This window comes from Nicotiana tomentosiformis, chromosome 1 (genome assembly GCF_000390325.3).
Source record: "Nicotiana tomentosiformis chromosome 1, ASM39032v3, whole genome shotgun sequence".
Lineage (NCBI taxonomy): Eukaryota > Viridiplantae > Streptophyta > Magnoliopsida > Solanales > Solanaceae > Nicotiana > Nicotiana tomentosiformis.
Window position 1 is genome coordinate 41,379,418 of NC_090812.1, and position 25,827 is coordinate 41,405,244.

Consider the following 25,827-nt stretch of genomic DNA (forward strand, 5'->3'; position numbering starts at 1 on the left):
ACAGATCATATAGCAGATTTGAGGAAATGTTTTGATCGACTTTGAAGGTACAACTTTAAACTAAATCCCGCAAAAGTTGCCTTCGCATCCCTACTGGAAATTTGTTAGGGTTCATCATCAGCCGCCGAGGAATTGAGCCAGACCCGTCAAAGGTCAAGGCTATCCAAGATTTTTCACCTCCGAAGAACAAGAAAGATGTGATGATTTTCTTGGGGCATCTCAATTACATCAGTCGTTTCATAGCACAATCAACTATGATTTGTGAACCGATTTTCAAAATGTTGAAGAAAGATGCTGCAACAAGTTGGACTGAAGAATGCCAGAAAGCCTTTGACAAGATCAAGGAATATTTATCCAAACCATCTGTTCTGGTCCCACCAGAACCTGAGAGACCTCTGCTACTCTATTTATCTGTACTTGATGGGGCTTTTGGCTGTGTCTTGGGACAACACGATGAGACAGGAAGAAAAGAACAGGCCATATACTATCTGAGTAAGAAGTTCACACCCTACGAAGCACGGTATTCTTTGCTAGAACGGACCTGCTGCGCTTTGACGTGGATAGCTCAAACGTTGAGGCACTACTTCTGTATCTACACCACATATCTCATATCAAGAATGGATCCGCTAAAATACATCTTCCAGAAACTCATGCCTACAGGAAAGTTGGCAAAATGGCAGATACTACTGACATTATCTATGTAACTCAGAAAGCGGTCAAGGGACAAGCGTTGGCGAATCATTTGGCAGAAAATCCTATGGATGGAGAATACAAACCACTGAAAACGTATTTTCCCATTGAAGAGGTACCATTCGTATGAGAAGAAATCACCGAAACCTATGACGGTTGGAGAATGTTCTTTGTTGGAGCTGTAAACTTCAAAGGAGTAGGTATTGGAGCAGTTTTGGTATCAGAGATTGGTCAACACTATCCGGTATCCATAAAACTTAGATTTCCGTATATCAATAATATGGCAGAATATGAGGCTTGCATCTTGGGGCTCAAGTTGGCCATTGACATGAACATTCAGGAATTGTTGGTAATTGGTGACTCGAACCTTTTGGTACATCAGGTCCTAGGAGAATGGGCTACAAAGAATACTAAAATACTGCCGTATCTGTACTATGTACAAGAATTAATGAAGAGATTCACAAAGATAGAATTCAAACATGTTCCGAGAATCCAGAATGAGTTCGCAGATGCATTGATCACTCTATCTTCCATGATACAACACCTAGACAAGAATTTCATCGACCCTATCCCGATAGGGATTCATAATCAACCAGCTTATTATGCTCATGTTGAAGAAGAAGTTGATGGAAATCCGTGGTTTCATGACATCAAAGAATACTTGGCAAAAGGAGAATACCCGGAGCACGCAAATCATACTCAGAAACGCACACTCCGAAGATTATCTAACCATTTCTTCCAAAGTAGAGGAATTCTGTACAGAAGGACTCTAGATCTGGGTTATTACGGTGTGTCGACGCTAAGGAATCATCCAAATTGCTTGAAGAGATACATGCCGGAACTTGCGGACCACATATGAATGGCTTCGTCTTAGCTAAGAAGATATTAAGAGCAGGATATTTTTGGATGACTATGGAAACAGACTGTATCAGGTATGTCCAAAAGTGTCATCAATACCAATTTCATGCTGATATGATACGAGTGCCACCCAATGAACTTAATGGAACAAGTGCACCTTGGCCTTTCTCCGCTTGGGGGATGGATGTCATCGGTCCAATCAAACCCGCCTCTTTAAATGAGCACCGGTTCATTCTAGTGGCCATAGATTATTTCACAAAATGGGTTGAAGCCGCATCTTACAAGGCTGTAACTAAGAAGGTCGTAGCGGACTTCGTTAGGGATCGTATTGTCTGTCGATTCGGGGTACCAGAATCAATCATCACCGACAACGCCGCCAACTTTAATAGTGATTTGATGAAATCTATATGTGAAACCTTCAAGATCAAGCATAAGAATTCCACAGCATATAGGCCATAAATGAATGGAGCTGTGGAAGCCGCCAACAAGAACATCAAGAAGATATTAAGGAAGATAGTAGATAATCACAAACAATGGCACGAGAATTTACCATTTGTCCTACTTGGATATCGTACCACGGTTCACACATCAACTGGGGAAACTCCTTATTTGCTGGTCTATGGCACTGAAGTCGTCATTCCCACCGAAGTAGAAATTCCTTCTTTGAAAATCATACAAGAGGCTGAACTCATTGATGCATAATGGATACAAAGTCTCTATGAACAACTGGCTCTCATTGACGGGAAAAGAATGAATGTGGTATGTCATGGTCAACTTTACCAGAACAGAATGTCCAGAGCTTTCAACAAAAGGGTCAGGCCTAGTTAATTCACGCCATGGCAGCTGGTGCTAAAGCGGATCTTTCCGCATCAAGATGAAGCCAAAGGGAAATTTTCACCCAGTTGGCAAGGGCCCTACATGGTTCACAGAGTACTAACAGGAGGAGCACTCATACTCGCAGAGATGGACGGAGAAGTTTGGCCAAAACCTATCAACTTAGACGCAATCAAGAGATACTATGTTTAAATTGTTTACATTTCTTCATCTGATGTAACTGAACTATGCTTGACCTGATTCCCGTTTAAGAGGGGATCCGTAGGCAGCCCTGTGGTTTCGGTCACATCTCAATAAAATCTTCATTTTTGCCATGGTCAGAAACTGGGGCATCCTCAAAATTCTAAAGCAAATCCAGCCAATTTTGTCATACGCAGAACAATCAAAGAATTGCTTTTAAACTGGGGCAGAATTTTGAGGAGGACCCTCAAAATTCTAAAGCAAGGAGGTCGCAATGTCTCTAAAATATGCCACGGTCATTGGTTCATCTAACTTAGTTAATATTGCATACTACTATATTTTAAATAACTACATTCATCAAATGCACGCATATAAACAGCTAGATGTTACCCAGGGTGACTCAAACAGGATTTCAAGATAGGAACATAAGCTAAGCAGAAGACAAAAGCGCGAACCAACCTTCCCCTACAAAACTCACAATTTTTCTTTGGATGCAGGCATAGTAAGACAATAATATCTGCAGACACATCAAGTCACTACCTTCAAGATAGCAGATTATCTATCCCAAGCATCTCCAGCTAAGAAACACTTTACTATCACTCATTGTTTTCTTTGCATGAGGCTAAGCCCTGCCTCCCTAATTAAATAAGGCTAAGCGCTACCTTTCCTTACATCGAGACTAAGCATTGTCTCCTATTTTGCATGAGGCTAAGCCCTGCCTCCCTAATTTCATAAGGCTAAGCACTGCCTTTCCTTGCATGAGGCTAAGCCCTGCCTCCCTAATTGCATAAGTCTAAGCACTGCCTTTCCTTGCATGAGGCTAAGCACTGCCTTCCTTTGCAAAAGACTAAGCATTTTCTCTTTTCTTTGTATCGAGACTAAGAATTGTCTCCTATTTGCATGAGGCTAAGCATTGTCTCCTATTTTGCATGAGGCTAAGTCATGCCTCCCTAATTGCATAAGGCTAAGCAATGCCTTCCTTTGCATCGAGACTAAGCATTGTCTCATATCTGCATGAGACTAAGCATTGTCTCCTATTTTGCACGAGGCTAAGCCTTGCCTCTCTAATTGCATAAGGCTAAGCACTTCTTTCCTTGCATGAGGCTAAGCACTGCCTTCCTTTGCAAAAAACTAAGCATTGTCTCCTACTTGCATGACACTAAGACTTCCCTCCCCTTTTTTCATAAGGCTAAGCACTGCCTTTTCCTCAAGACTAAAATGCTATCTTCATTACGCCATCTAAAACCTGGCATTATCCTCTACTCACCCAGGGCTAAGCACTGCCTTCACATTACCCAAGACTAAGCTTTGTCTTGTTGTATCTTAGCATATGACCAAACATCATGTCTTTGCATTCCATGGGCTGAAACATTGCCATTTTATCCAAAGGCGTCATAATCCGAAGGCATCATCCTCATAGCCGGAAGACACCATTCCATGGCCTGAGGACCTCTTAGTATTGCACATCATTATTACAAGGCGTCATGGTTCAGAGGCACCATTTTCATGGCCAGAGGACATCATTTCATGGCCTGCGAATCCCTTATCACATGATTCATGGCCCAGGACGTCATGGTCTAAGGACATCATCCTCACCATCCAAAGACAACTTTCATGGTCCAAAGGGAATTTGCATCATGTTTAAATTCTCGCAATAATCCATATATACTTGCGTGCATCGTGTTTTAAGTTTTACAGGTAATCCAGGAAGTAATCGTTCTCCTAACGGGAGAAATATTCGCTCTGGTTTTCGTTCAACGTTCATATCCTACAATTATTTCAAACGTAACCAACCACCATCAAATTACCCGCCTTTTACTCTACGACCGTTCAGATATTTGCTCAGTGATACATCCATAATGTTTCAAATTCGCATTCATGACTTCGTATAAATTCATCCGATACTATCCTACCCAAAGGAACCTTTCAAAATATACTACCATTCCTACAACGACTCCCTCAGTTCAGTTCACCGTTGGATCCAGAACTACACACTGCCTCACTCTCGCAACCCCAGGAATATGTAGGCAACTCAGGAACCAGGGTTCGGCCTCCATTTTTTAAATCACCTCATTCGTTCAAAATCGGTCATCATTTTCTTTACCCGACAACTCTTTCATCATTCCCGGGTAAAGAGGGGCAGCTGTTGATACCCAATTTAGCCCTCATATTTTCCAAAATACATATACACTTTCAAAATAGCATATTTGCATCAATATTTAGTTTACAAACCTATACAAGCATTTTCTATAATTTTTCATAATTCTTTAGAGCTTTAAATTAATTTTCTTGCATTTAAATTATACAAATATTTAGTAATTATCCCTTTAAATTATTTTGTGATGACTTAGTTACCTAAAATTATTATTTTGGCACATACAATATATGTTTCAAATATTTTATTTTATTTTATATAATTACATTAGCATTTTTAAACTATTTATCTAATTTTACAATAATGGCCTATATTCATACATAAAGGCTCTTTATTCTATATTATTTATGTCAAAATAGCAAATTTATATTTTTATAATACAAAGTTATTATTTTAATCATTTCAGTGCATAAATAATATTTACATTCATTTATTAAGGTTTTCCATAAATTATTTTGATAAATTTTATGGTATTTAATTAATAACCCAATTTCCTACCTATTTTTCGGACCCAATACTACCCAGACCTTAGCCCAATCTACCCAAACCTTAGCCCAATTACCCTAAGCCCAAAACTAAAATACCCCTTTTAAAATACCCAGCAACCCACTACCCATACTCGTTTAAATAACCCGCCCAACCCCATTCTCCCATCTTGTCCGTTGATCTCACATGATCAACGGCCCCTAATAAACCAACCCCTTTTAATTAACCCTAACCCAGAAACCCTAACCCCATTTCCCCTGAGACGTCGCCCCTATTCTCTCTGCCTCTCTCATCTCTCTTCTTCTCTAATTAAACCCTAGCCGTCGTAACCCTTAATCCTCTCTAATTCCGACTCAAACATGAAATCAATCCATGATCTACTTATCTATTTTGTGATACTCTATCATTATACGCGTGTTTATGGTGTTACTTAGTTCTTGTCCTATTTTTGGCAAGAACTACTTCTCAAGAACGGACCGATTTACTTTGATTCTGTGAAGATCTGGACGATCTTTCGTCTATATACATGTTATATTGAACGATTCTTGCATTATTGATTCGATTCAAGTCGTCGGTCCCAACTAGGGTTTGAGACTTTCTTTTTTTTCCTTTACTGATTTTCGACTGATACTCTACCCTTTCTCGTGTTTGACCGATATTTTCCTTATTCTCTGTTCAATCTATTGTATTCCCTTATTTTAAGTGTTATTCGCATGTTATTTTTCCTTATTCTCCGTTAATTTACTGAACTTCCTATTCTATGTATTATTTGCCCTAAATTGACTCTAATTGATTCTGGCATGCCATATTTTCCTTATTCTGTGTTTAATTTATCGTGTTCCCTATTTTATGTGTTAAATCTGCTATTATATAAACCCCTCCCCTAAAACCCCTTGGAGAGACCGGGGGGAATCACCTAATCACTGCTATTATTCTCATTTTTCTCCTCTTTCACTTACTCATTCACTCTGTTACACTTGAATATTTTGTGAAACTGTTGAATTCTGGTCCGGCTGAAAGCCAAGGCCATTAAACGACCTCCTCTGGTGCAAGCACCGCTAGGAGCCCTTCTCGAGGCTCTTGTGAACTCTGAAGCATCGGAGATCTGGGGTTCTTGCTATTAAACTCTTTACTATTCTTATGCTCGTATAATTTTGCTACTGGTTAGTGCTTTTAACCCTTGCAATGTTAATTTTCTTTCTTTCCTTCTGCGTGCCTATATGTGTTTGCACTATATAAGTATGATTTAGTTGTGAATCCATGATATTGCACTGTTATGATAATGCCCAATACTCTTTTGTCATCCTATGATAGTTGAATGCATGAGATAGTTTACTACTTTGTCCTTAGTTTGTGTTAGGCTGGTATGTGTTCTTCACTATGGACTGCACTTCTATGTTGGTTCTTTGTTTTCTTGTGGAATCATTTATGTACCTCTAGCATCCGAATATGTTTCAGTTTTGAGTTTCAATGCATGCCTATTTTGATCTGAATCTGACTGTCGTGACTATATGTTGTTAGTTATAGAATTTCTTCATACCTTGCTTTGGATACTACTACAACTATATGGAAACCTCCCTTTACTTTGAATGAATCATTTAGTGCTGAGTCTTATGTCTGATTGACTGTTCATTGTATACTAGCCACAACTATATGGAACACTGCTTTGATGTTTACTCTAAACATGTTTTCCTTGCTATCCTGATCCCTAGCATCACTTAGGATTTTAAGATAAACATTCCATTTTGCCTCAACTATGATCTTGCTTCCATGCTAATATGTTTTCCAGTCTGTTTTTATTCATTTGATATCTTGCCTCTTCCAGTGTTTATCACAATGTCTAAATACTGATTAGTATGACCCTAAGATACATGCTTAGCTTAATCCAAACCTTTTAGGTCTCGATTGGTTGAATGATAATCTATGTATATCTTGCAAACCTGTTGCTTCCCCAATTTTTTTCAATATGAGACTATCTATGTGGTGCTTTGTTGTCTTGCTGAACCTACTGGCTTGCTTAGTTGCTCTGTATGCTTAACTTGGTGTAGTACTTATAAATTTCTGCCCCTCTATCACTATCCACTCTCCTTATTTGCTACTCATGCTATTCTGAATTCTCATTCTTAGCCGGCTGAAAGCCAAGTCTATATAGGTTCTATTGTCGACCTCCCTAGTGTGAGCACTGCTCGGGGTCCAATTGAGGACCTTGTGAACTCTGACATACTAGGGCTTGGTCCTAGTCATTCTCTCAACCTCCAAAACTATCCCTAATACTCTATTTCCCTGTCATGTACTGTATATCTATATTGGTTGTTCCAAGTGGTACAACACTTAGTGTTATGGCTCATTAAAAGGGGTCTGAACTCCCCTACGGGCCTGTGATCGTGTGGTTCTTTGTTGAAGGCCTAAGTCTGCTATGCTAGAAGTTTTGAAAGCCCAGTAAGGCTGGGCATTTAGTTATTCTATTTGGGCCTGCTATAGGCCTGTCTATTTTCATGTAATATTACTACTTTATTATTAATTTGGGTCTATAATAATAATATTTGTATAAACGATTGAGGTATTAGTGAAAGGGAATGGGGTAGATTCTAATACTAACATGCAAAATGGGTAGATAACATGCCTATAGGACTTGGTAATATGTTTGCTATATGTGTTGTTCGATTACATGAGCACTGTAGAGATCATGACATTAGGGGGAGCACACACACACATTACTTGTTTACTATTAAACATGAGTTCAAATGCTATGTCTACTGCTACGTGTTTATAGACAGCATGCCTATAGGAAATGAGCACTCTTTCAATTTGCATGACTTCCTTCAACCGCATTAGAAACCTGCCTATAGGAACAAATGAATTTTCCTGCAATTCACTTCAGTTATTCACTAGAAATCATGCCTATAGGATTTTGACCACTTCATTTGCTATTGTACCGCATTCATCATTAGAAATCTTGTTTATAGGACTAAGTATAAATAAAATAAGCTCTGAAGTACTATGCATTAGAGATCCTGCCTATAGGAAATAACTGCTCGTTATAATTGGTTAATGCTAGACCATTCAAACACTGCTTCATGCACGTTGTACGAATAATTCTGGGACTCTTTCCCTAGCAGAATCTGTTATACCCAATAGCGTAGATCACTTAGGCATCGCACATATAGGATTGGTAACTTAAAACTCTCAACAATTAACTTATGATACCCGCATGATTCTGTCTATAAGCTATATCCTGCATCCGAAATTACTTGCATACTTTGATCGCCTAGAAAGCATGTCTATAGGATTCTGCAGATTCCTGATTGGCATATGTGTTTGCGTACATTTACTGCTTAAGTGCAGAGGCAAATTTGAGCCCCCTTTATTGCCATATTTGAAGTCCAATATGTTTTGTATGTCGCCTAGTTTTATCATTTTGAGCAGCCTAAGTTTAAGTCTAGAACCACTCTAAATAGAGGTCCAATTCCCTCCTGAACCATAGGTATGGTACGGGTAGTGCACGCATAAGGTACGACTTATAATTGAATTAGTGCGCTTTAGGTAACAACTTTAATATAGTAATCGGGTAGCAGGAGATGATAGTCTGTGCTCGCTGAATAATATGAGTAACACCCCATCTTGAGAGAGTTACGAAGTATTATTTATGTTACACGGGGTGATCCTTTAGGCTAAAAAACTTAGGACCCCCCCCCCTATATGTTATTAGATCTAAATAGGTGTATCCCTATAATCGCACTAAGATCTGATGTTGTAATAAAGTTCTTTGACTTCTGAATTTCCTTTGTTTATTTGATCACCTAGCCTAATCTTAATCCACATAATCTTAAGTTCGGCCGGGACCTACAGTTGTAGACCTCGAGTAGTGCCTAACACCTTCTCTTTGAGGTAACTTGAGCCCTTACCCGATGTTTGGTGACGCGAACTAGTTAAAACAGAGTTATTTGCATAATAGGTGCCCTAACGCACCTTAAAAATCGTTAGGTGGCGACTCTCCTCTTTTAATTACCTTCCTTTAAAAGAGTTGTCACACATCGAGGCCCGCTATTTCGCGGGGAAAACGGGGCGCGACAGTGTTGACGTTCATAGCTTCTTTGTTTTTAGATTTGGGTACATACCTTCTCCATTTCCTGACTTCTTGCTTGTCATTCTCTTTGCGAGGCTCATAGATGGGCAACCTTTCATTTCCAGCGGAGGCCATGCTCAACTCTATGTCATGGGCACGCGTCGCAAGTTCTTCAAATGTGACTGGCTTGATACCTTGCAAGATGTAGCGTAGTCCCCAATGCATGCCTTGGATGCATATCTCTATGCCCGAAGTTTCATTAAGCTTCTCTTTGCAATTGAGGCTTGCATTCCTCCAACGATTGTTAAAGTCGATAACTTGTTCACCCTTTCGTTGACGAGTATTTGTAAGTTATATCATACTCACAGTACATCCCGTGCTATAAAAGCGATTGAGGAATTCTTGCTCTAGTTGATCCCAGCTATCAGCAGATTCAGCCTCGAGATTTGTGTACCAATCAAAAGCATTTTCTTTTAATGAGCGGACAAACTGCTTGACGAGGTAATCTCCATAAGACCCAGCATTGTTGCATGTCTCAACGAAGTGCTCCACATGTTGCTTTGGATTGCTTTTGCCATCAAACTGTTGAAATTTTGGAGGTTGATAGCCAGCAGGCATCTTCAACATATCGATCCTTGAAGTGTACGGCTTTGCGTAGGTAAAGGAGGGCTTGGAAGCAACTTCATATTTGTTTTTTATAGTCCCTTCAATGAACTCCTTTAGTTGATTGATTGGAATCATCCCTTCCGTTGAGACTAGAATTTTCTTAGTAGATGCAACTTGTCGTGGGGGAAGATCAATCTCTTGAACTTCTGGGAGTTTGCCAGGTGCATGGCTGGATTCTTTTTCCATCAAGATTCCCACCCTGTCTGTTAGCTTGTCAATTCTAGCATCTTGATTTTGCATGCGCTGGGTCAAGCCAGCGATTACTTCCATTAAGTTTTCCAACTGCTCTTCTACAGATGAAGTGTTTGTCACTATGGCTTGCATGATTGTTGTAGATGATGGGGAGTGGCATGGATTGTCACACAAATTGATTCTCGAATGGCTCACGCTATGTCGTGTAAGTGGGGAAGACCCATCACTTGACATATCATCATCTTCCTTCACAACAGAGTTCTTCGATCTGGAGAGGTCAAGAAGAGCTAGAGTTATCTTGATCTTTTCAACAATATCGCTTCCTCATTTGGGTACGTTCGTAGAGGATCTTGCTCCTTTTGAGGATGAAGATCTGAAAACAGGGGTTGATGCGGATGGCACTTGGAGTGCTTGTTGTCCTAAATAGCTTGCTTTTCTCCTCGTAACTGGTCCAAAGCTTCCAAAGGTAATATCGAGGATGCTTTTCACATTAGCATAAAACTTGGAGTTAGCAGCCTTGGTGGATGTTGATCTGGAGTTTATTTTCTTTGAAGCCATTTCGACGTTCTTGAACTTTGGTGATTGAAAAGTTGAGATGAGAGGTAGAGATTATCCCACTGGGCGTGCCAGAATTTGTAGACAATAAATTTGCGTCGAGAAAATAAAATCAAGACTGAAAATATTGCAACAATCACAGTATTTGATTTCAAATAATATGAGTGTACAATCTCTATGAATTCTCTTATTCTTCTTTCCAATAGTAAATAAATCCAAGTGTCTTTGAGCTTGATCTTGAATATGTAGTTGTTGCCACGAACGATGATCTTGAATTCAACTAGCACGAACTTTGATTTGAACTCGTACTCCTTGAATCTTGATTTGTTTTTCATTATTGAGCTTGAACTTGAACATGATTGCTTGAAGCTTGAAACTTGTAGAGAAATTTGCGGCGTTTGATCCACGAGCTCTCTCTTGCTTCTTGTTATAACATCTGGTATCTTTTCTGGGTTATGAAGACCCCTATTTATAGTTGTGGGAGGAAAAAGTTATGATAAGAACAAACTCTTTCCGACCAATCAAATCGAAGTGTGACAAGGCCGCATTTGATTGGCCATAACATGTCTCTTGCACACGTGGCGCGTTTTCATTAGCCTTTTAATGTGACTTGGCATGCCTTGTCATTTTGACATGTGGCACGATCCTATTAGCTCTTCCACTTGACTTGGCGTGCCACGTCATTTGACACGTGGCACCAAACTGGGCCTCTAGGAAGATGTCATCTTGGGCTTAACAAAGTGGGCTCATCATTTGTAGTCCAACTAAATGGGCTAGCCCAATGGATTAAGACTTATTTATTTAATCCATATATATTTGGACTTATATAATTAATCTAATTATATTAGTCCATAATACTTAGTTGGACTAACATATCTAATATATAGTCCAAATTATTTTATTGAATTTAAATCCAATAAATTTTGTATGCATACACCTGCTCTTTGCCAAAATGCACCAAATACTAGGAGTCTTTAAATATAAACAATACTGCTTTCTTCTCACTTCTAATATTTGAGTCCAACATTACCAAGTATACATAATTCCCCTAATGCTGTTGTTGCTCTAGGGTAGCTGGCAAATGAAGGAACAAATTATACTCTGAAGCACATCTTCATCAATATGTTCATCAAACTACAAGTTAGTACCTGGAACACTCTACAAATAAAATGCTTCTCTCACTAAATTATGGATCAAACATTACTGATGCCAATATTAGTACAAACTGCAGCAAATATTAACGATCAAAGAGATAACAGATCCCATCCTGAGGTCACCCATCTCATGCCAATGCTTCTCCACCTCCTCTACTACTATTTACAGTCCCGATAAGTCTGCTCTTCTTCACTGGCTTACTCAGTTGAAATACAGGATGCCTGTATAGCTTTTGCATTCCCTTCCTTAAATTAAGTCTAATCATTGTGTTCTCACCCTCCTCAGTGTCAAATCCCTCTCTAAACCTACTCTCTAGTGTTTGTCTTCTACGAGCAACTGGAGAGGTCCTCACAACAGAATCACATTCCTCTCCAGCATCACTTGTACTCTTACAGTTCCAGAATTGCTCCCCTGACTCGCATTCTGTTCCGTCTAACGTGGCACTTCTTGAGAGTTTACCAGCATTTTGTTTTTCACAAGAATAGCCATCCACATAATCTACCATGCAACTGGAAATATTAGCACATGACGACTGTATTTGGCATGTCACATGTGATTCTTCTCTTTCACGAAGGGTCTTCATAATGAGTGTCTTAAGGAGGTTCATGACTTGGACTGCATGAATCAGTGCAGTCAATGGATCAGCCATCTGCAAGATTTACTATCCCATTATTAGTATATGAAACACAATTTACCGAAGGACAACCATATCATTCCCAATTTAGACATTTGGGTAAAACTAACCCTCTGATCTCAGTTCCCATCAAACATGCATTTGCGAAGGAAAACATAATAAGTAAAAGCTACACTATTGAAAAGTTCTCAAGTACCTGAGTCATGTTTGGAGCAAAAACCATGGCAACATTCCTTGCATTCATCTTGTTATAATGTTCATTATGCACGACGTCTGCCATTAAATTGATTGCCCAGTCAAGCAGTGCAGCTTCAGTTGGAGGAAGTAAGTTCACAAGTTGGGTGCAGTCTTCTTCAGTGTTGCAGTGCATCACCTGCTCCGGGGTTAGAGAATCTAGTACACCTGTAGGCAGCTCCCTAAACCATGCCTGGAGACATATGGAAAGTGTTTGCTCATCAATTTTCTAAGAGTGATAAAGACTATTTCTGGGCCAAGTAGATTGTAATTGAATTAGGGTTTACATTGTCATTTAAGGGGTCTATCTGAAAACAAAATTTAAGTAGCCACAAAACACTATTTCGGTGTACTTTTCCAGCCCCTGAGATAATTATATTATACGAGGGCTACTTTTCTCAAGAAATAAAGGCAGTTCAGATCTAGCTTAGTGGTATTATAACCAAAAGATTAACACAATAACCACGAATGGATTTACCAACCAGAGCACAGAATGACAAGCCATATATGATACTAAGAAACCTGTGTAAGACAGAAGTTTAATAAGCTTTTCATTAAGGAACAGTCTTGGCGAGCATAAATTTATATAGGATCTTGACACAGTAGCAATAAGTAGTGCATTTACCTCATGTACAGAAAGAGTTCATTGGAAAAGAGAAAGTAAGACCTACGATATGCTCCTCTGGACAATAATCCCATAGAAAGCACCTAGAACACTCATCTTTGTTTTCCTTTGTGTTCAAGATGTATCTTTTTTAATTGACCAATGTCATGATTTGTTCACTTCCAAAAATTCCCCGGAATACACTGAGTATGTTGTTGTTGTTGTTCACTTCCAAAAATTGCACAAGAATGATGTAGTAAACAAAAGGGTAAATGCATGTAAGTTTTACAACATCTTTTTGATTTCTCATTCTTGCCCAGACCCAGTAACTTTTATGCCAAATCTTTGATCTGCCTATTGTTTTCCTTAATCTATCTTGTAATGGACTCCAAAGGTCAAACTTGTTTTTTTCCATACACTATTTAGCATATTGACATATATGCGAGAATAGACTGGGAAAGTACTTAAACAGGCTAAGCATAGCAAAGGTGGAGATTTAAATTTGCCTTTTAGTTTACTTCAGAGCTTCAAGATCTTGCTAGCATCTATTCTAGTTGTTAGTTTCAACTTAAAGAATGCAGCAACAAATAAAGATGGATGAAGGATGCATATGTTAAAGCTACCTTAATCAATCCAGCCAAACAATGAACATCAATTCCATATGGAACAATGCCTCTATTCAGCTGGCTCCTCACAGTTTCTTCTTGACTATTCTCAGCATTTATCCGGAATATTCCTTCTGCCTTCAACCAAAATGCCGAAAAGAATGCAAGTTTCAGCACATCTAATTTTAATACGACATTTTAGATTATTCAAGTACAAAGAAAGAGGAATACTTGCAGGCCTCCTTCAGTATACAGACGACTTTGCAGCTTAAGAAGAATTGTTGGCACACTGTTTCCTCTAAGGTCATATGAACATTGCATTGACTGGACAGAAACCCCAAATACACTTACACTGCAAGTACAATTAAAATGTGAGAACTACAAGCTTTCAGCATAAGGAATCTGCACAAGAAATGAGCAAGACCAAAAGCTCCAGCAATAGTCAGGTGAACATGTGCAACCACTAGTAGAGACAGAAAAAAATAATCTGAATAGCAAATTTTAATGTGCAGCCTTGATGACAGTAGAACAAAATATATCTATAATATCATGAAACTCTGTCCTTATGATGAAAGGGAGCGCAACGATAAAAGTTGCCGATGTGTGACCATGAGGTCACGGGTTCAAGCCGCAGAAACATCCTCTTGTAGAAATGCAAGGTAACGCTACGTACATAAGAATCAATGTGATCCGGCCCTTCTCTGAACCCGGCCCGCGCATAGTGGGAGCTAGTGCACCCGGCTGCCCTTTTTAATTGTTTTCTTTACGATGGATAGTATCAATTGAGCAATTCTCTCTACTGAGGTACTAATAGATAAGAAGGAATACTACACGCAGCTGGTTATTTATGTATATCAACTTTAACAGCAAGATAAAGCATGTAAGACAGATTCAGCAAAGTTATTGTGGCCCTGCATTAGATCTAGTATATCAATCACTCAATCAAATATACTCAGTCTTAAACTGATTCGGATCAACTATATGGAATGCGTAATACAGATTCCACTCTGTTCGGTCCTATTTCATTTAAAAACTGATAAAATGATTTTCCCTCAGGTTCTACTTCCATATCGTTTACTCACACTCAATTTGTTGTTCATCGGCTGTAAGTTAGATAAATTAATGAAAATGTAGTTTCCAGATCTAGGTAAACCCTGTACCACTACCCCATCTTACCGCAAGATAAACTCACCTCCTTGGTCATTAAAATTAAATGGAAAATAAATTATAATACTAGGAATGGAATGAGGCATATTGGGATAAGAAATAGAAGAGGGAAATTTAAGGGGGGAACCTTGCGCTGGGGACTTTACGGGGGACTTCAGGCTGGAGCTCAATAGGGAGGCCAAGGAAGCCATCGAAGCGATCGAAGGTGACATGAGAAACGTGGCAGACATCGGTGGGCCATCCAATGTCCATGTTAGCCACGTCATCTCTATCCACACTGCAAGTCACCAGCGACTTCCGGAGCGCCGCCACAACTACCGCCAGAATTGGAGAGGGGTTGTTATGATTGCTCTGACGTCCACCAGCAGCCCGAACCCGACTCCGTTGCCTCTGTTCCGGACTTAAAAACCCATCTTCCCCTTCTTCCTCATCACCTACTTCTTCGTAGTCATAGAGAGAGGAGCAGCGAGGGGACAAGTCTAGAACAGAGGAGTTGGAAGCAGAGACACGGCCAAATGTATACGACTTGGATCGCAACAGACGAGTCATTGAGAATTAACTAATTCCAAGCAGCAGAATAGTATAAGAACTGAATTTAATTTGCTCAATTATATGAACAAAGGAACGAAGATGGGGGAGAGGTTACGAAAAAGTGTAAATAGGATAATACACATGCATTATTAATACGAAGAATTAGTAATGATGGAACTGACAAGGGGTAAGAGGGGTTGCTTTGCTTGTGAAGGAGATGAAGGATAGAGGGGACAATTATTATGGACATGAGAGTGAGTGAATAGGAATAGTTGGAATGAGAGCGATAGATGGATTGGGTATAGGGGTAAGGGAAGGGGGGACACCAACGCATTATTATATTGCTCTGTCTTTTTGGATTTTTGTATCATCAGCTCGTGACCTACCTGGAAATGGCAGGGACATATATACAAACTCCTTTTGTGTTTGAGTTTGACCGGCCGGTGACTGTGAGGGGGCCACCGTGTGAAAGCTGCCGGAGAAGGTAGACGCCACCACTGGTACATATTTTTTCTTTTTTCTGCAGTAGTTATATTTTCATTATCTTTGGAATTTACAATATTAGATTCATGTAATTTTGACCCAATTCTTTCAAAATTAGAGAATAGTAAATAAATAGTACTACTACTCACCGGGATTGAATAAATAATAGTAATAGTTGTTATAAATATATTATATTATGTATCTTCATTTAGTACTCCGTTGTAAATAAGCTTCCTGAAGAAACTTATCCATATGAGACTCCGCCGTAAATATGTTTATCTATTTAGTACTCTATTGGAAATAAGCCTCGTGAAGAAACTTATCTTTTCGGTACTCCGTTATGGATAAATATTACCTATGGTAGAAAATTATCTATATCTGGCACAACAGCTTAGAGTAGCAGCTTGCAGTAGCAGCTTACACAACAGCTTCCTTTCTTATATAAATAGAGGAGAATTCAGTTCATTATGTACAGAAGTTTGAAGTTTGAATAATATATCAATTTCTCTCTATATTTATATTTACTTTACTGTCTTTATTTTATAACAATAATAATACTATTCGATGTTCTTCTTTTCTCCCCTTATTTCCCTTTATTTCCTCACTCAGCTAAAAGCATTAATTAACATGTTTCACCAGAAAAAGGGGTTAAAGCATACGAAAAATATATTTGGCCATACTAAGAATGGCCCAAATGTCCAAAATGGGGATATTATGATAATTTCGCACGGCCTTTGAGGGCATAACGGATATTTGTGCATATTCGATTTCCATATATACCCTTTTGCAAATTATTTTTTTAATTTAATTTTTTTCAAACAATTCTCTCTCACTAGTTTAATTGTCTTACCTTCCCAAGATGCATGCTACATCATTTTCCATAAAGCACACATACATATATTATACTAATTAAACACTAAAATATACATATACTATACCAATTAAACGAAATACACTAAAATATACACATAATATACTAGATAAAATACATATAAAAATTAATTAAACTACTGGTATTTATCTTGCATTGGTCACTTTCTAACCCTAAACACTTAATATATAGTGCTTCACCTAAGAAGCTTTTCCAGCCCCCATTTTTCTATCTTTGTTTTCTCCTTCTTCATCTCTTATCTTTCTTAGGGTTAGATTAAGGAATGGGGAACGGGAAGAGGAACAAAGTTTCGAAAGTCTATGTTGTATTTCATGGTAAGAGGCCTAGATTATACAACTCTTGGCATCAGTGTGCTCCTATGATTACTGGTATCAAGGGTAGCTTCTTCAAGGCCTTCAAATCGTATGATGAAGCCATAGCAGCGTTCAATGAGTTTAGAAATGGATCTCAAGCTGATAATATATCGGCATCGAAGGTGTATGTGGTATTTCGTGGTAAAAGGCCCGGATTATACAACTCTTGGTGTGAGTGTGCTCCTATGGTTATAGGTTTCAAAGGAAGCATCTTCAAGTCTTACAAATCTTATGATGAAGCCATAGCAGCATTCAATGAATTCCAAGAAGAAAATGTTGACAGTGAAGAACCATCTTCAAGTTCGTTTGTAGATGAAAGTGGTGTAGGGGTTGAAGATGATAATGGAGCAAGTGTTATATCATCTGTGTTGTTAGCTAGAATGTTTGTAGGAGTGAAGATATCAGAAAATTGTTCAGTTTGATTATTAATAAGAGTATTTTTCCCCTTATGAACTGAATGTTTTGTCTATATTGTTGGATCTTAATTGAAAAGTTTAGTTCTAAGTGTCGAAGTGTTATCATCTACTGACTAGATGTTAAGTAGTTATAAGCGTTAGATTCATTTTGCACCTGTTTTAATCCTTACTACATTGTTTCATGATATTCATCAGATTTTGGACATTGTCTGGAATGTTAGATGAACTTTTCACATTTGTTTGATTCTTGAAAATTGTAGTAATGTCAGGTTTTGGACACTATTTGTTTCATCTCTAAAAAAACTACTTTTTTTTGACAAGAACTTGGGAAGTTTGCTTCATATGTTTTGTCTATATTCATAAATTTCTTGACAATATATTTTCCTACTGTCCAAGGTTGGTGTAAAAATAAAAAAGATTCAAACGATCCTTGGTTGGTGTAAAAACCTATTGTCCAAGGTTGATTCAAACAATCCCTAATTCCTACTGTCCAAGGTTGGTATAAAAAACTTTTTCCTTTAAAAGATTCAACTATCTTCAAGTTCAATGTACTATATTAATTTGGCAGAAAATTGATCACCTTTAAGGGACTTGATTAATCTTTATAAATGTTACTCTTAGTACTTTGATTACATTAGGCATCAAACGAACAGTTGCAATGTTGAAGACAATAGGACTGTTTTGTTAACTTGAATCAAACGATCATAAAACAAAAAGATTCAAAGACATAATAATAATAATAATAATAATAATAATAATAATAATAATAATAATAATAATAATAATAATAATAATAATAATAATAATAATAGTTTCATTAATATGAACCTTCATAACATCACCAAAACATAATAAGATCAATAAAAACATCATCATAAGGGGTAGACAACTTCATAGACTAAAAAACATCACCATAAGCAAAAAAGACAACTTAAGATAAAACTTCATAATGCATGGACTATTCAATATTCTGGGTCACAGAAAGAGACTTGATGGTCTTGGAGGCGGATTCGGTATCACTAGTGATAACAATGATAGAATTTCTCTTAGCTCAATTCTGGAGGGATGGTGTGGGCATATCGTCAAGCATAGTATAGAGTGAAGTTAGAAGATGCTCCTCCAACATCACACTTTTTAGATAATCAATGCTTGAGTCACGAACCACCCTCTCAAGCAATCCATTAACCTCACGCTTCAGCTTAGTAAAGTCACGCTTAAGATCTTGGTACAAAATATTATAACTAACGGGCGAACCATGGAGTGGTTGTTCAACAGCTTTCTTGGTCGGAGTCCTATCCATCGTTATGCTTAGATGTAGTAGTAATTTCAGTTTTTTTGTTTTATGTAGGGTTAGCATATTTTTCGAAAAATATATAGGTAGAGTGATAATAACTATTTCACTTCCCAATAGGACTTAAAGTCTCTTTGTAGAGACCCTATGCAACCATTACACTTTCCAGTAGTCATATCCGCTCCTCCATGCGGACATTACACATCCCAGCAGCCACCTCCACTCCTCCATTCATCCATTACACTTCCCAGTAGCCCCTTCCACTCCTCCATGCAACCACTACATTTTTCAGTAGTCAATTTCACTCCTCTATGCACAATTACATTCCTCCATGCTACCATTACTCTCCTCTATGAATACAATTAATTATAGAAGCTCGTCTTTATCTATCCGCCTATACAGATTTTGGATTTTTTTTAAAAAAACTTTTGTCATATAGTGGCAGTGCACTTCATAGGTTTTATCTCATAGTCTTAACCTTACAAGACTTGAGTGATTATGATCCTTGTTTAGGTTTAGGTTTAGGTTTAGGTTCTCTTTTGGTTTAGGTTCGTTTAGGTTTAGGTTTAGGTTTATGTTTTAGTGGTTAAATTCTAACTAATAACAGATCGGTCTCCAAAATTTTGTATTGGTAAATACAATTTTTGATTTTTCGTGTTGATTTTTCCACTTCTCTATGAGCAAATTAATGTCGATTTTTAAACTTTTTTTTTAAAAAAAAAAATCTTCCTAGTCTTGTTCTTGGTTGTAAAATGATAGAAAAGAAAAGGGGGACTTCTGCACTAAACATATATTAAATAATTTCTAATTTTAATTGGCTATTTTTTAAACCGGTAGTCTTCTTAAAATAAATAAATATAACAATAATAAATAGAAATAACACAAACAATATTATAAGGAATATTCATATTAATCCATAAACATGTTTACTTTGATACATTTGAAGTCAGTACATATAACTAAAGAGAAGCACATATCAAGCTAAGCATTAGGTTATCCTAGCACTTCAACAGAGAAGATCACAGCCCCTGATTTAGCCTCAACTAATTCAAAGAGAAGAACACTCCCTTTCTTCAGATTATTGTCGACAACAAATTGTTTTCACCTATTAATGAGTCTTCTCCGAACACCACTTGTGAGAGTCACATCCCACTCCTTCCCATTACATTGAAGCATTGTTTTAACCGAAATAGGAGGAAGATAGACACAGATACTCTTTGGAAGAAGCGCACTGATCTACTATGAAGCGCAACAATCTAATTAGCATAGGTTATATGACTACAACCTTATTAGTCAATGGACTTATATGGTTGCTATAGGTCGATACGTATGACCTTAATATAAACGGCTATTATATAAACAGTCAATATTACTATGAATCACAACGATATAATTAGCATATGTTCAATCTTATTAGTCAATGGACTTATATGGTTGTTATAGGTCGATACACATGACCTTAATATAAACGGCTATTATATAAACGGTCAATATTACAATGAATCACAACGATATAATTAGCATAGGTTCAATCTTATTAGTCAATGGATTTATATGGTTGCTATAGGCAGATACGTATGACCTTAATATAAACGGTTATTATATAAACTGTCAATATTACTATGAATCACAACAATATAATTAGCATAGACCATATTACTATAACCATATTAGTCAATGGTTAATTTAAATATTTCATAATTAAATTGCTAATTAGTTCCCAATTCTAACAATTGATGTCCAAATTAACATTACAAGGGGACTAAATATGCAAAATACACATTTTAATTAGGTTCCAAATATGTATTTTACTAAAGTTTATGGTCAAATATGCCTTTTCGAACGGTTGGCAGTGTATATATACACATTGATCCAAATAACCCTAAAGACATAAACACACACACACTCTATTACACAAACCCTAGAAAACCAACTATGGAACCCTCTCCCAGTTCTGCCAAATGATCCATATCTTACTCATCTTCCGATGATAACGAGGAAGAGTATAATTCAATATTTGAAGTGATTATGAAAGATTCATACATCAATCGCGACTATCTGGTAAATTAATTTTTTTTTATTATAAATTATTAAACCATTAACCTCCGGCAGTGGCTTGGATATAATAAAATAGAAAGATAGAGATAGAAAGATAGAATAGGGAGAGAGTACTAAGAAAGAGAGGAGGAACAGATATGGGCTCTTGTATGTCGGGACAAGATATTGTACAGTTTGTTTGAGGAGCGTTAAAGGTAGGGGTTAAAGATAGGGTTAAGTTTGCTAGTCCTCTAAATTTAGCTGTTAAGTTTGCTGCTAAATGGTGTATAAACCAAAGGATTTCCAATTTTATATTTTAGATGGACTCCTTAATTATCTGTACCATGATCAGGCAAAGAGGAACTCAAAACAACAAATTGAGACGAGAGCTTGAAGATATCATTTGCTACACCGATAATGAACATATCATAATTAGTCACTGCCTAAGAGAAGCAAACCAAGTGGCGGACTGATTGGCCAAAGCTGCTTCTAATCTAACTGAGGGACTAACTTGAAACTGAAGGACTCAATTGATGCATTGAGGCAGAATATTCTCCAGCTAAATTGCACTGTTTCTCATTGTTTTAGAGAAGCGAACTAGACTACTGATAGTTTGGCGAAGTTTGCAGCTAGATTAATTGATCCTTGTATGTATTTTGACTGGCTTTATTGCCTAGAACTGTAGTAGGATCTTACCAGCTAGATATAATGCAGCTACCTAGCATTAGGCTAAGGTATGACAAGGCAAACTTTTTTGTAAGCTAAGGTAATTTACGTTTACAGTATGCAATGCATTGTGATTGGAGGTTAGGCCAAGCCCCCCTCCAAATATGATTTTTGTCAGAAGTTGAATATATCCCATCCCAGGTATTGATGGGTAGTTTAAAAAAAAGTCCAAGTCCTCTAAATTAAAAGCAAGTAACAATAAAATGAAGTATTTAAATATGACAATTATAATACCACACGTTTAAACTTATTACAAAACAAATTCAATAAATTCAAAAAAACATCTATCTCAAATCAAATTAAATAAGTTTAAAACTTAAATCATCTCAAACTAAACGATCAAGTCTTCTACTTCCCAGTTTGCTTCATCGTTTAGATCAGGCAAGCTACTCTGTGGTGGTACTGTTACATCATCTTGCTGTAATTAGAGTAAATAAGACTAATAAGCAATGTATTTACCTAAAAAATAAAATAATTAATCAAATTTGTTATACTTTACCTCAATTCCTTCAATGGAGTAGAGACGAAGTACAATCAAGATACTCACTAGTCTAATAACACGTGCAATATAATATACAAAATAATAAAAAATAAATAATAATAAGGGCAGGATAAAACAACCAGTGATACGCACTACAAACAACAAGAATACCATTACTATCACTCAACAATTAATAAACACAATTATACCCAATTAAATCAAGCCCTTCAAATAAATATATTTCACATAGTTCTTCCAGATAACTCTCTTTCAAATATAATTTTCTCAAATAATTATTTTTCAAATATAATTCTTTCAATAAATCTTTCCAAATACAATTTCCTCAAATAAATATCTTTCAAAATACAATTCTTTTATATAATACTTTCTAAGTAAAAATCCTCTCAAATAAATGTTTTGAATATAATTCTTTCAATTAAAAAGTCACCATGTGACACCTCATTTCAAAATCATCAAAATACGGGTCTAAGCCCATTTTCATATTTTTCATAAATACGGGTCTCAGCCCATTTTCATATTTTCACGGCACCTTGTGTCCAAAATTAAATCATCATATTTGCCCGGAACCCCGTGCCCTCATTTCATATCACAACTGCACGGACAATTCACGTGCTAATATTCCCATTTCATATCATAATTTACGGCACCCCGTGCCCACATTTTATTTTATAAACCGCCTAGCAATAGCCATAGGCTCCCAATTTCAACATAAATCAAATTATTATCAATTTACTAACAACAAGACAAGTTGCACAAGGTATAAAAATAAACACAAGAAAATCACAACATCACATGAAAATTGTCAACACCACAACCCCACATCATCACATATCGTCCCTGATAATAGCCACATTTATCGCTCCTATAGCCACCATTATCGCTCCGCCCAGACAATATCAACAGCCACCCTTATCGCTCCTATTGCCACCCTTATCGCTTCTATAGCCACCCTTATCGCTCCGCCCAGACAATATCAATAGCGAACAAACACAACAGTGAAATGCCACCCTTATAACCACATAATATTAATGGTGAAATGCCACCCTTATCTCCCCAAAATAACAATTGACACAACACAATAATTTACACGGGAAATTATCACAACAACATAACAAAATCAATTCATATTACAATTTGCCCAATGGTCACAACCAAATTTCAAAGCTACAACCAAGTAAATTAATTTCACAGCAAATAGCCAAATGCTCCACACAATGTGTACAACACCCAAAAACAATCAATAGAGATAGAAATTACTCAACATAAAGCAAAGTCTTCATAAAAGATCAAATTTTTAATAATTATATAAATACCTCTTCTTAAGCTCATTTAATTAATTATTTGCAGAGGGAAAAATCCAAAATAAAATTAAATTCCAATAATTATCAAGCCAGCAAATTCACGAAATTTCATAAATAATCAAATAACAATCATATAACATTGTCATATAACAACAGAGTCAACAATAAAAGTTTAGGCACGACAAGTAGATGATTAAATATATGCCAATAATTATCCAATTTACTACACAATATGCTCAAGACATTAACTCAATAAAATTTACACATATAAACAAAGTACGTACTCGTCACCTCGTGTACATGGTTTTCAATTACCCAAGTTGCACATAAGACTCAATTCCTAAGGGGAATTTTTCCCACTCGAGGTTAAGCAAGACACTTACCTTTCGAAGTTAGGCCGATATTCCAAAATAGCCTTCTTGCTTGAATTGACCTCCGGGTCGTTCAAATCTATCCAAATTAATTGTATAACTTCATTAAAATTCATCAAAAATAATTCCGGATAATAATACGTCGACTTAAAAATTTATTCCAAAAAGTCAACAAAAGTCAATGTGTGACTCGCCTCTCGGAACCCGACATAATTTTCATAAAATCCGAACACTCATTCCGATACGAGTTCAACCATACCAATTTTATCGAATTCCAATAACAAATCGACCTCAAATCTTAAATTTTTGTTTTTGGAGGATTTTACAAAAATCTTGATTTTTCTTCCATTAAATCCGAATTAAATGATGGATTCAAAGACATAATCATGAAAATTAATCAAAACTGGATAAGAATCACTTACCCCAAACAGCCATGCAAGAATCTCTCCAAAAATCGCCTTTTACCGAGCTCCCAATTTGATTTTGAGTTATGAACTCAAACCCCAATTTTTTGGGACTTTTAATTCTGCCTAGATACACCTTCTTCGCGTTCGCGAAGGCCAAAATCCAGCTGCCTCCAATCCTTCTTCGCGTTCGCGTGACAAGCGTCACGTTCGCGAAGGCCAACTGCTTCTGCCCCATCATTTCCTCTTCGTGTTCGCGAAGTCCTCGTCGCGTTCGCGATGACCAGCTGACCAACTCCTTCGCGTTCGCGTTCCAAGCTTCGCATTCGCGAAGGCCAAACGTCCCCAGGCCCCTATCTTCCTTTTCTTCTTCGCGTTCGCATTGCTTGGGTCGCATTCGCGAAGGCTTGCCCTGCTCCTTCTTCGCGTTCGCATTCACAGCTTCGCATTCGCGAAGGACAAATCATCAGCCCCTCAAACTCCTCTTCGCGAACGCGGGACTCCCTTTGCGTTCGCGAAGAAGGAAATCAGACTTCAGCAACAGCAGTCCAAACAGCTCCAATTTTGTCTGAAACCACTCCGAAACATACCCGAGCCCCTCGGGACCCCGTCCAATCATGCTAACCAGTCCCATAACATAACACGAACTCGCTCGAGGTTTCAAATGACATCAAATTATGCCGAAAATATAAATCGCACCAAAAATCGAACTTATGAACTTCAAAAACTTCCAACTTCTAAAACTCTTGCCGAAACCTATCAAACCAACCCGGAATGACGTCAAATTTTGCAAGCAAGTCCCAAATAACATAACGGAGCTGTTCCAACTCTCGGAATCGCATTCCGACCCCGATATCAAAAAGTCAACCCCCCGATCAAACTTTTTAAAATTTTGAGTTTTGCCATTTCAAGCTTAGTTCTACTATGGACCTCCAAATAATTTTTCGGACACGCTCCTAAGTCCAAAATCATTATACGGAGCTAATGGAACCGACATAACTCCATTCCGGAGTCATCTTCATACAGTTCCGACTACGATCAAAATCCTAAGACTTAAGCTCCCTTTTTAGGAACTAAGTATCCCAAATCACTCCGAATCATCCGTAATTCAAACTCGACCACACACGTGGGTCATAATACATATTGCGAGACTAATGGAAACCTTAAGTCACTGAACGGGGCATAAATTCTTAAAACGACAAGTCGGGTCGTTACATTCTCCACCTCTTAAACAAACGTTCGTCCTCAAACGTGCTAAGAATCTTTTTGAGGACTTTAAATTACTGAGTATATTCTTGCACACATACTTGTGAGTGATTTTATATTCTCGCAATTTAACATAGGTCCGGCAACACCATCTCAATTGAGATTATTTCTTTTCTCCATTCTTATAAGCTTTAAAGCAAAATTCCTAACTCTCTAATCATTTCCAAAAATGC

At 37.4% G+C, this 25,827-nt stretch overlaps 3 protein-coding genes across 3 annotated transcripts; 2 read left to right on the forward strand and 1 right to left on the reverse strand.

Moving 5' to 3' along the window:
- The first annotated feature begins 853 nt into the window (after positions 1-853).
- Positions 854-1,549, forward strand: LOC138906140 (uncharacterized). Its single transcript, XM_070194666.1, has one exon. The coding sequence runs from the start codon at positions 854-856 to the stop codon at positions 1,547-1,549; it is 696 nt and encodes a 231-aa protein (XP_070050767.1).
- A 10,106-nt stretch (positions 1,550-11,655) lies between these two features.
- Positions 11,656-15,882, reverse strand: LOC104104535 (rho GTPase-activating protein 5). Its single transcript, XM_009612643.4, has 5 exons — positions 15,209-15,882; positions 14,146-14,266; positions 13,933-14,052; positions 12,668-12,898; positions 11,656-12,486 (listed from the first exon to the last, which is right to left on the reverse strand). The coding sequence occupies exons 1-5, from the start codon at positions 15,628-15,630 to the stop codon at positions 11,965-11,967; spliced, it is 1,416 nt and encodes a 471-aa protein (XP_009610938.1). The 5' UTR covers positions 15,631-15,882; the 3' UTR covers positions 11,656-11,964.
- Positions 15,883-17,249: 1,367 nt separating this feature from the next.
- On the forward strand, positions 17,250-17,762 carry LOC104104536 (uncharacterized). Its single transcript, XM_018773564.3, has one exon. It carries the CDS (start codon positions 17,250-17,252, stop codon positions 17,760-17,762), a length of 513 nt encoding a protein of 170 aa, XP_018629080.1.
- Positions 17,763-25,827: the final 8,065 nt, after the last annotated feature.

Coding starts and splice junctions, on each gene's coding strand:
- LOC138906140 (XM_070194666.1), top strand. CDS start 854: ATGTTCTTTGTTGGAGCTGTAAACTTCAAAGGAGTAGGTATTGGAGCA.
- LOC104104535 (XM_009612643.4), bottom strand. CDS start 15,630: ATGACTCGTCTGTTGCGATCCAAGTCGTATACATTTGGCCGTGTCTCT. Junction 14,053..14,145: donor ATACTGAAGGAGGCCTGCAA/GTATTCCTCTTT, acceptor TTTTGGTTGAAG/GCAGAAGGAATATTCCGGAT. Junction 12,899..13,932: donor GTTTGGCTGGATTGATTAAG/GTAGCTTTAACA, acceptor ATATGTCTCCAG/GCATGGTTTAGGGAGCTGCC.
- LOC104104536 (XM_018773564.3), top strand. CDS start 17,250: ATGGGGAACGGGAAGAGGAACAAAGTTTCGAAAGTCTATGTTGTATTT.